The sequence below is a fragment of the Oxyura jamaicensis genome, chromosome 22 (assembly GCF_011077185.1).
Source record: "Oxyura jamaicensis isolate SHBP4307 breed ruddy duck chromosome 22, BPBGC_Ojam_1.0, whole genome shotgun sequence".
NCBI lineage: Eukaryota > Metazoa > Chordata > Aves > Anseriformes > Anatidae > Oxyura > Oxyura jamaicensis.
The window spans coordinates 3,355,850-3,366,820 of NC_048914.1; the positions used below are offsets into that span (position 1 = coordinate 3,355,850).

Below are 10,971 nucleotides of genomic sequence, written 5' to 3' on the forward strand. Positions count from 1 at the left end.
GTCGGGGGGGGGAGTTGGGGTAGGGGTTCAGCCAGGGCAGAGGCTGTGGGGGGAGATGGGATTGCAGGGGGGTTACCTGGACTGCGGGCTGTGGGGGGAGATGGGGTTATGGGGGGTTTACCCGGTCTGGGGGCTCTGTGTGGGGAGCGGAGGCTATGAGGGGGCTGCTTGCCAAGGGGCTATGGGGGGAGCAGGGTTTGGGGGGGGTCCCACAATCTAGGGGCTATGGGGGCTCACCTGGACCCCATAGGAAGGGAGCAGGGGGCTGATCCACTGCTGCTTTGGGGGTTTGTGGGGAACGGGGCCACGTGGGGCTGTGTCTATAGGGCACGGAGCTGGGATGGGACATGCCTGGGCCGGGGGGGCTGCGGGCATGGGGGGCGACATGGGGCTGGAGGCTTGTCCTATGGGGGGGGGATCCCTATGGCGAGCACTGCCTGCGCTGGAGGGGACTTCCACAAGCTTCACTCCCAAGCCCTGTTTGCCATCGGTGTCGGGATGTCACGATCGTCGGGGACGTTCGATAGCATCGGGGTCTGGCGAGGGGCTACTGGGTGCTACTGGGGCCAACCTGCTCAAAGCGTGTCCGAGCCCTCCTTTAGGGCAGAAACACCCAGCTGTGCACGTCCAATTTCTTGGTGAATTGGGGTGTTGCTCGAGCTCTGAAATACCTAAGGTCTTGCCTCACGTGGTGGCTGTTTGCGTGCCGATCGGCGCTGCCGTAACGGCGTCCAGGAGCATCGGCTTTGCCTCCGGTCCCTTCTCTAAATTATTTACGGGAATTAGGTGGGGCAGGTGGTATTTCCCTGCGTCTCCCAGCACGCAGACTTGCCTGGTAAAGTCGAGCCTTACCAAACCCAGCACCTAAGGGCCAGGTTTTAACGTTTTCAGGAGGTGGTAGCAAGGACCTCGGATCCCAGCGTGAAAACCCAGAAGATTCTGGTTCCAGTGCCAGGAGAAGACCCTGTTATCCATAAGTGCTGATGGGCTGAGCATGTGGGTTCTCTAGGATGATCCCTGCTGCCCCATATCCGTGCTCTTCCACGTCCCCTGAGCTTTTCCCTTTCTGGTTCCAGTTCTGCGTCGCTCTTTTCACGTCTTTTCTCGACGAACAGTTCCTTTCTTTAACTTTTTTATCGTGCCTCACGGCTCTTGAAGCCCTTGTACAGCTGGGCCTGGGGGAGCTGATCCTCCCGTGAAGTCCAAGCCTCGTGGCCTCCTCCGCCAGACCTAGGGGCTCGCTCTCGGTGCTTCCTTGTGAAACCCAGGCTGGTGCCTTCACTTCACTCAATCAACAAAATGACCCCAAAATGATTGCAAGCTGCCTTTGGGATTGTCTCACGGGGAAGCACTGGTGCTCTATGGACTTAAACGTGCTGCAGCCCAGCCCCTGGGGACCTGCCCGGCCACAGGGGCAGCGCCAGCTCCTCTGCACCCCCCTCTCCGTCCTCCCCCCCTCCCAATTTGCCAACATTTAAAAAAAACAAACAAACAAACAAAAAAACAAATCCCACCTCAAAAATACAAGCAGAACATTTGTATTTATCCATTTATTAGTAATTGTAAACATGGTCATATATTAACTTAAAAGCTAATATAAAAATAGTATTGTTTTTTTTTTTTTTTAACTATGCATGATCGTGTGTTTTTGTACAGAACTCTGGCCCAGCCAGCTCGTCACTTCCAGTTTTTTACAGGTGTATTTTATGAAGAAGGAATAAACTTTTTTTAAAAAACAAAAATCCTCCTGTTTCCTCCTCTCTTCTTGCTGCGATGCTGCTGCTGCTCCATTCGGGGTTTCAGCGGGCACCAAAGGAGCAGAGCTGCCCTGCGTGGCTCCAGGACATCCCGGGGCTCTGCCACGTGGCATCCTGCTGGGCACGGTCCCCATGTCCCCACCAGCCTAGCTGGTGCCACTGGAAGTCCTCAGCAGCAAACCCGGGCTCTGCTTTTCCACCCTGACCGCCGGCAGGAGCAGGAGTCTGAAATTTGGGTCCCCGGCGCAGGCAGGGGCGGCGCGCTGCCGTAGCTGCGGTGCACATCCATGCGGTGCTGGGCGAGGAGGTGCTGGGTGAGGAAGGGGCTCTGCTCGCCCCAAAACCCAACCCAGAGCTGCCTGCCAGCCTCCACCTTCCCCTCGAGGCTTTATCCGTATGCAGGTGGTTTCTCGAGGCAAGTGGCTGAAAGCAGGAGCTGCCGGGAGGGGGAAGGGGGCGGCAGCAGGGTGCTTTGCTCCAGGGGTCCCAGCACAGCAGCTCCAAGCTGGGGACCTCCCGCAGGACCCCATGTGCAGGATTGGTGCTGGCCGGGCGAGCAGCTGCTTTAAAAAGGGAACAAAACTCATCCTACCTGCTGCAAAGCATGACAGCACGGAGCGTGCGCCCGCTGCAGCCGCTCCTACACTGGGGCTGGGGACGAGCATCCAAAAGGAGCAGCTCTGAAAAGGCCAGCGGGGACAAGAGCAGCACCCAAGGGTGCCGGGCCGAGGACAGGAGCAGAGGCTCAGGTCCACCCAAAGGTGCCACGGGGCACCCGCTGTGGGATTTTGGCCACCTACAGAGACCCAGGTGGAGCAGGCGAGGTCAGTCCGATGCGAAGCCCCTGCTCCTCCTGTTTTTGGGGTGTTTGGGTGTTTTTGTTTTTGATGCTGGCTCCTGTGATGCTCCTCCACCAGCTGCTTCCTCCCAAACACACAGGGACCACGCCGGGCTTTTAAAATACCATTTATTACAATGGAGCCTCCCAGGCTCCGAGCCCAAGCTGAAGGGCCCGGGGGTGGTTTCTGGGGGTGGGTTTTGGTGTTGTTGTTTTTTTTTGTGGTATTTTTTGCTTTAAATTTTCTTTAAAAAATAAAATAGAAGTCTGCTCTCTGCGCTGCTGCGGGCCAAGCCCCCGGGGGGAGATGCGGGGAGGAGAGGGCTCCTTTTCCCCAGAGCTCCCCGCACGGGGACAGCCCCCCCATGGGACCTGGGGGGGGGGACACCTTGTGGGATCAGCCCAGATGCAGCCCAGAGGGGTTTGGGGATCCTGTGGGATCAGCCCTGGTGCAGCCCAGAGGGGTTTGGGGCCGGGGTCCCACCTCGCCCCACTGCAAGTCCAATGGGCGTCGAGGCGGCGTCCCCCAAAACCACCCCAAGCCTGCAGCTTCTGCTTAAAAACTAAAGTGGAACCGGGACGGGTTTCTTCTTCTTCCTCATGCGCTTGATGGTCGATAGAAACAAAAATGAAAGGAAAACCCCAAGACAACCCTTGTGCTCCTGTAAACGTGGGTTTCTCCTGCTGCTCCGGGCCAGTCCTGCGGCGCTGGCGCTGCGGCGTGGGGGCACCCCGCTCCGTCTCCCCGGGGTGCCCCTGGGGGCACCCGCCCGGTGCTGGGGCAGGTCATCCCACCCTTCGTCCTCCTCCTCTTCCTCCTCCCCATCCGTCTCCTGGAGCCAGGGCAAGGACGGGCTTTCAAACCACAGCCGAGGAGGAGGAGGAGGAGGAGGAAGAGGAGGCTGTGGCTGCCGACGATGAAGGAGAGGAGGAAGGGGAGGAGGAGGCGTTCCAGAAGAGCCACCGCCTCTTGGGCTGCCGTTTGAGGTGGAGGTAGTCTTCCTTCTCCCGCTCCTTCCTCGCCCGCTGGTAGTGATCCTCCTCCTTCAGGTACCACACCGGCGGCCAGCGGTGCTTCTCGAAGTACTCCTGGTTCTCTGCGGGGACACGGGGGTCAGCCCTGGGCCCGGGGGGGGGGGAGGGAGAAAACCCCATGGACCCCACCAGCCCCACCAACGCTCACCTCCCGACATTGCCTTCATGTCGCGGGGGAACTTGCGGCAGACGTTGTTGTAGTTGGTGCAGATGTGGTGCAGGCACCAGTCGGCGAGCTGGTAGGCGCAGTGGAACTGGAGACGGAGCACGCGTCACCAAAGCGCATGGATTTACCCCGTTTCCCCCCTCCCCTTGGCGTTAAGGATCAGCCCCTCTCCGCCACAGCAGTGCCACCCGCACCTCTGCCACCACGAGGTCCCGTCCCGTGTCACCCTACCTGTGCCAGCTCCAAGAACACGAGCACGTCCCCGTCGATGTCCACCATCATCTGCGCTGCCTCCATCAGGCCGGTGACGGTGTACTGCTCTGTGGGACACACGGCGGGGTCAGAGCACAGCCCTAAAGCTGTCCCCAAGCTTCGGGGGGTGACAGGGACTCACCGGTGAGAGCCACCAGGTGGGGCAGGCAGAGGCGGTTGGCCAGGATGATGAGCTTCATGTCGTCGAGGTCGGGGCTGGAGCTGAACTGCCCGGTGTAGAGGTACTCCAGCACGGCCCGCATGCAGCTCTTGCTGGTGTAAGGAAGCGCCACCTGCGAGGCGCACACCGGCCGTCACCCCACGGCTGTCCCCAAGCCTTCCCCCAACCCCAGAGCAAATCCTCAGACCCTTCCTCACCTCGTTGGTGGAGCTCTCCACGAAGGGGCCGCCGAACATCGCGGCCATCCAGTCGCAGCTGGAGATGAGCAGGGGCTTGTGGGCACTGATAGCACCGTCATCCAGCACGAAGGTGACATCTGCCAACAAGGAGAAGAAAAAGGCCCCGTCACCCCCGGCTTGGCCAGCCCTACGGCAAAACACCTCTCCCCAGAGGGAACGGGAGGAAAAATAACAAAATTCATCTTGAGGGCAAGGTACAGGACGTGCCAGACCAGGCTTGTTTGTTTTCTAGCATCCTCCGCCAGCTCGGAGGAACTCAGGAAGGGCTCCGGCAGCCAGGGCACCGCGCACGGCTCTGGCCGGGGTTTTTCCCGTGACACATTTAAAAGTAAAGGGCAAAAATGCTGGCATGGAATGCAATGCCAGGAGGAGAGGAAATCCCAGAAACACCAAGCCTGAAGGTGAGCGTATCCCAAAACCCCGGGGAAGGCGAGCTCCTGGTGCTCCACGGCATGGGCACGGGGCAGAGGCCCCCGCGAGGGCGACGGGGTGCGGACGGAGTCGTACCCGAAAAAGTCCCCTTGGCCAGGCATTCCTTCACCCGGTTGGTCCTCCGGACGTGGAAGGCTTTGGTGATCTCCTGGTTCATGAACGCCTCGTTGTTGAGGATGTTGGCCACCATCATGCGGAGGTCGAACACCTCGAGGAGCTCAGCGATGTGCGCGATGTGCATCAGGTCCCGCTCCTTCTCGTCCAGCTCGCCGGTGTACAGGTACTTCAGCACGGCCCGGAAAGGACCCGGCTGGATGGAAGCGTCCATCTTCACCACCACCATCAGCTTGGACTTGTAGGTCAGCGGGTCTTCCGCCATCTCCTCCTGGATGCTGATGAAGGCCCGGCTCCACGAGGAGAGGTCCCGGCCCCTCTTCAGCCCGCGCTCCCCGTTCTCGTAGCGCTTCCCCCGCAGGATCCCGTCACTGGTGGAGGCTCTAAGGCACGGTTTGCGCTGGCTGGAGCCGGCCTCCTCGGCGCTCTCGCAGATATCGAAGCTGGCGGCCCGGAGGAGGAAATCCCGCCCGTGGTGCCTCTCCTCTTGGTGCAGCATCCGCTCGGCCGCCGCCGTGACGGCGACCCCGAAGCCGTGCCCCGCGGCGCTCTGCTGGTCCTCCTCGCTCAGGTCCATGAGGAACAGGTCGTAGAACTTGGAGGAGGAGGTGGAGAGGTAGATCTTGTGTGCGTAGATTTTGATCTTCTCTTGCAGCACCAGGATGACGTCCGCGCACAGGGGGTCCTCCAGGAGGTGGGCCGGGCGCTCCTCGTTGTTGGACGGGGGGTCCGGCACCACGATGATGGGAGGAGGGGGCTTGGGGGGCAGGAAGGGGGCTTGGAGCAGGGGCCGTTGGACGTTGCGGAGGTGGGACTTCCAGAACTGCAGGTGGCGGCGGGAGATGAGGGCGGCGCGGATGGCGTTGTCGAAGACGTCCTTGATGCCAAACTGGGCCACCACGCTCGTCTCGTAGTAGGGGATCCCCAGCTCCTTGGCGACCTCCCTCCCCTTCTCCGGGGGAAGGATCTCGTTGGGTTTGATGGGCCTGGAAAAGAGGGGAAGGTAACCAAGAGATCTCTCCAGTTGCGTGGTCATGGAAGAAAGCCCCTGGGGGGCATGGGCATGGTCCCACCTGGCCAAGGGGCGCCGTGCCCGGTTGACGGCCTCCAGGTCGGCGTAGCGCAGGTCGAGCTGGCAGCCCACCAGGATGACGGGGGCGCGGGGACAGAAGTGCTTGATCTCCGGGTACCACATGGTCTTCACGTGGTGCAGGGAGTTGGGGTTCGCGATGGAGAAGCACAAAACCACCACGTCGGACCTGCGAGGAGGAGGAGGAGGAGGAGGAGGAGGAGGGGGTCACGGCGGAGCCAGCCCCGGCGCCTTTCACCCTCCTCGCCACGGCCCTGCCCATGCCCTACCTGCCATAGGCGAAGCGCCTGTCCTTGTGGTGGTCACCGAAGGTGTCCCAGAGCCGCAAGGACACGCTAACATCATCTACCACATCCCGCGAGCGCTCCAGCACCTGCGGGAAGAGAAACCCCTTGAGCCCCACGGCGATGCCAAAGCGCTCCGCCGAGAGGCCAGCATCCACACGGGGAGAAAATCCCACCAAAAAAAAACAAAAACAGACCCAAACCCATCCCAGCGGCGTCCCCACGCCCTGGGGCTCCCCTCACCTCCTGGCACACGCGGTACTGGTCGATGGCCCACACCGTGGGCACGTGGGTGGCGAGGAGCTGGTACTGGGTGAGCGTGGCGTTGCAGGCGCGGGCACAGATGAGCCGGGTCTTGCCCACCGCGTTGTCCCCGACCACGACGCACTTGATAGTTTCTACGTTTGGCCTCTCATAATCCATGTCAGAATCCATTAATTGGGACCTGTGTGTGTGGGGGGGAAACGGGCTCAGCTAACGCAGCCGGGATAACGAAGGGGACGAAGCACTGACGGGGGGACGCTGATGCAGCCCTGGGGGGAGCTCGGCGAGCGAGCGGAGCTGCGGCGAGCACCGGCAGGCAGCTGCCCTCCCCTCCCTGCACACGCTTCTGCCCTTCCCCTTTAAAATTTAATGTTCCCGTGGCAGCGTGCGTTGCTCTGCCGCGCGTCAGACACATGCCCTGCGTTGCGTTCGGCCCCCCCTCTCCGTCTCTCCGGCCCTGGCTCATGCTTGTTCATGTGAGATGAGGCTTTTTTTTTTTTTTTTTTTTTTTTTTTTTCTCCCTCCTCTCCCTTCTTCCCTTTTCTTCCTCTCCGGCGTTCACAAGCGAAGCTTCCAGATGGGAGCACGCACGCAGGCACCGCCAGCCTCTCCCGCTGCCTCTCAGCGCCGGGCTCTGCCCCCAGCACCATCCTGCACCCCCTTTTTTTTCCCCCCAGCCTGCTCCCAGGGGAGCTCGTTGGTCCTGAGCAGCAAAGCACAAGAGGCTCCTGATGTCTGCAGGAGCCGGGCAGGCTCCCAGCATCGCTGCCCTCCGGGGACCAGGTGCAACCCGAAACCTCCCCGGAGGGAGCTTGGAGCTCTGGGTGCTGCGAAGGCGATGCCAAGCGCCCTTATCCTGCGGGCACACACGTCCAGGAGCAGCACCCTTTGCCCGCTCGGAGCCCCAGGGCAGGCCAGGGTCTAAATCAACCAGAATTAACTCATCGCAGCGTTAAAGCTTGGGATCGAGGAGATTTCCCGGTGGGAGATCGAAGGATGGGGAGAAAAAATAAAAACCCAACACCCTAATTGCTCTGAACTTTGCAAAGCAGCAGCTCTCTTCCCCCTTGTCACCCCCTCCTGGCCTCCCGAGCTGCTATAATAAACCACGAGCGCACAGGCTCAGCGAGCTAAAATACCCGGTAACGATGGCAACCCAGCCCCGCGCGCGCGGGGACCACGGACGCAGCTCCCAGGGGAGCAGCGTGGCAAGGACTTGCCAATGTTAGCACCTCCCTCCCGTGCGCGCAAGCTCGGGAGCACACCTGGCAACGCACGAGCCCGCGGGACGCGGCACGCGAGCGGGCGCAGCGCCGCGCAGGATCGGGCCCCGAGCCCCGCGGGCGAGCGGAGGCGATGGCAGGGTGGCACCGAGCCACGTTGTTTGGGTGCCAGCCCTTAGCCACCGGCCGGTCCCAAGGCAAAAAACTTCTCCAAACGCTCGTCGCCGCGAGCCACATCCTTTCCATCCTTTGGGGGATGGTGGTGATTTTCTTGGGGTCTGCGTGGCACGGCAAAAAGGAGGCAGGGCACCTTGCCACCTGCCCCAAAAGCCCCAGGAGATGCGTTCCCATCCCCTGCACCACAAATACTTGGTCCCCAGCTCCTCCCAGGCTTTGTTTTTTGGCTCCTCTGTAGGTTCAGGAGGTCCCCGGGGGGGCTGTTGGTGCTCGGAGAGCTTTGCGGTGATTATTTTTAGGGCTCATAATTCAGCCGAGCTCATTCAAGCGATGGGGGGGGGGGGTGGGGGGGGGAAGGCACGTGGGGATGACAACTGCGGTCGGCCTCTGAGCCCCGGCTTTTTGGATACCTGCCCCCTGCGGTGGGCTCAGCCCGGGGGATTCGGGACCCTGCTCGGAAAGCCCGGTGCCCCCGAGGGAATTCAGGGCTCAGTCCTGCCCGGATCAGTGCCTGCAGCGAGGAGAAGGAAGGGAGGGAGATGCGGGCTCCGAATAAAGCAGAAGCACGCTGGGGAACTCGGGCAGCCCTGCCGGGGGTGGCTTGCAGCCCCCCACTCACATCGCCCCAGGAGGGTGCTGAGCTTTTTTGCAGGACCAATGTCAGCAGCAGGATGCCACCACCACGGCGGCCCCCCCAGACCCTGCTGGGCCTCTCCGGGGGCTGGATGCCAACACATCGGGGCTGCCCCTTGCAAAAGCCCTTCCCTAAAGGGCAGGGATGCTCCGGCCGGGCCCCCCACCCCAAAACATGTCCCCCCCTACAAGGAGGAGAACCCAAAATTGCTCTTTGCAGCCCACGGTTGCCACGGCAACTGCACCATCACCCCGGGAGCTGTCGCTTAGCAACTCCCAGGCTAAAAATCCCCCATCCCGGCCTCGCCAGGGGATGAGAGCCCCCGGCACTGGGGGGGGATGAGCCCCGGAACGGCGGCAGTGCACGGAAATACCCCGGGACCCCCCCGGGGATGGGGGGCGAGCAGGGCCCTGGGGGCTGCACAGGCCATGGAGGGGAGTAGGGGCACCGGGGGAGGTTGTGGGGTGTTGTAAAGGGGCTGGGGGCGCTCGGAGCACCCGGGATGGGGTGGGGGGCATAGCAAAGGGGCTCGGGGGGGCTCGGAGCTGCAGGATGGTGGTGGGGGGTGTTGCAAAAAGGGCTGGGGAGCAGCGGGGTTGGGGAGCCGGGGTATTGCAAGGGGGTCGGGGGGCACCGGGGGAGGTTGTGGGGCGCTGGGAGCACCCGGGTGGGGGCGCGGGGGCATCGCAAAGGGGCTGTGCCCCCCTGTCCGGGGGGGGGGGGGGGGCGGGGGGGGGGGGGGGGGGCGGGGGGGGGGCTCGGTACTTACACCAACACAGACGAAGCGGCGGCTCCCAGGGGCCGGGGCCGGGCTCGCCCCTCCGGACATGGTCAGGGCGCAAGTTGCGCGCTTGGGCTGTGCGCGCCCCCGCGCTGCGCCGTGCGCTTTAGGGCCCATGGCGGCGCGGCGGCCGCCCGGCTCTCCGCATCCGCGGCCCCGCTGCGCCGCGCCGAGCCGAGCCCTGCGCGCAACCCCCGCGCTGCGCCGCACACGAGCCTTGCGCGCAACCCCTGCGCGCAACCCCTGCGCTGCGCGGAGCGCTGCGCGCTGCGGTCGGGGCCGCGCCGCCTTTCATTCACAAAAACAAGCCGCCCCGCCGAGGCCACGCCCCCTGCCCCCCCCCCCGCAGCTTCCTATTGGCTGAGAGGGAGCCGGGGGGGTAAAGGGGGGGGGCTCGGAGTCGGGTCCCATCCTGCCGCTGAGCGCCCACCAGGCAAAGAGCACGTAGGACCCTCACCTGTCACCCGTCCTGCACCTGCGTGGGGTCCCATCCTGACCCTAAACCCCCCCCATGGGGCCCCATCCTGCCCCTAAAGCCCTCCCGTGGGGTCCATCCTGCCCCTAAACCCCCCTCCATGCGGCCCCATCCTGCCCCTAAACCCCTCGTGGGGCTCCAACCTGCCCCAAACCCCTCATGGGGTCCCATCCTGCCCCTAAGCCCCCCTCCGTGGGGCCCCATCCTGCCCCCATCATCTCTCGTACCCTCCCCCTGCATCTCACCTCCATCCTCCCGGGGCTTGTCGCCCCCCCCCCCCCCGGGGCCTCTCCCTGCCCCCCCGGGCACACCAGCACCCCTTTCTCGGATCCCCTTTCCCCCTCCCCTTGCTGCATCGGGATCGGGGCACCAGAATTTGGGGAACACACGGGGTCCGCGGAGGGGACCCCTCGGCGGCACTGGGGCAGAAGCGCGGTGCCTTGGCACCCCCCAGCGCCCCCCTAGACATCCCCTTCTCCCCAATTCCAGGCCTCGCCCCACACCATTTCCTTCGTACCCCGCCTTCACCGCCCCCTCCTCGCCCCCCAGCCCCCGGGGGGGTGCCCCCAGCCCCAAATCTGCGGGGCGGGATAAAACCAAAACCCCAGAGTCATCTTTGCGCGGGGCTGCCGGGAAGGCTGGCGGTGCCCTGACCCCGTATATCCGCATCATGTGATGCCTCGCCATCCTCTCCCGAGATCTTTCGGCTGCCTTTTTCCCCCCGCTTCGCCTTCACAGAACCGTTCTCTGCCCCCCCCCTTCCCCCGGCCCCGTTATCCCCCTTGCGTTGGGCCAAGGCCAACCAGCCCCAAAACCCCTGCGCCCACCTCGCGCCCTCGCCGCCGTCCCCCCCACCCCCAAAACGGCGTCGCCTCACCCAACTCGCAGCACGGCGGGGAGCTCCCTCTCCATAGCAGAAAGGAGACGGGGTGGCTTTTTTGGGGAAGGGGGGGCCCTTTGCCGTCTTTTTTTCGGGGCATGGGCGAACCGAGCTTTTTCTATCCCCCCCCCCCCCCCCCCCCCCCGGGG

At 63.4% G+C, this 10,971-nt stretch overlaps 1 protein-coding gene across 4 annotated transcripts in view; it reads right to left on the minus strand.

Annotated features, from left to right (window-relative positions):
• Positions 1-2,707: 2,707 nt before the first annotated feature.
• RHOBTB2 (Rho related BTB domain containing 2) overlaps positions 2,708-10,971 on the minus strand; it is an 11,383-nt gene continuing 3,119 nt past the window's right edge. The window contains exons 1-10 of one of the 4 annotated variants that reach the window (XM_035345180.1): positions 10,820-10,957; positions 6,632-6,833; positions 6,374-6,477; positions 6,088-6,273; positions 4,976-6,000; positions 4,427-4,545; positions 4,191-4,341; positions 4,028-4,116; positions 3,779-3,884; positions 3,454-3,692 (exon numbers count right to left, since the gene is read on the minus strand). In XM_035345180.1, the coding sequence (XP_035201071.1) occupies positions 3,454-3,692; positions 3,779-3,884; positions 4,028-4,116; positions 4,191-4,341; positions 4,427-4,545; positions 4,976-6,000; positions 6,088-6,273; positions 6,374-6,477; positions 6,632-6,833; positions 10,820-10,854 (2,256 nt within the window). In that variant the 5' untranslated portion in view covers positions 10,855-10,957. Of the gene's footprint in view, positions 3,693-3,778; positions 3,885-4,027; positions 4,117-4,190; positions 4,342-4,426; positions 4,546-4,975; positions 6,001-6,087; positions 6,274-6,373; positions 6,478-6,631; positions 6,834-9,455; positions 9,632-10,819; positions 10,958-10,971 lie in introns of those variants that run through there. The other 3 variants (XM_035345181.1, XM_035345177.1, XM_035345178.1) reach the window with 3 other exon arrangements.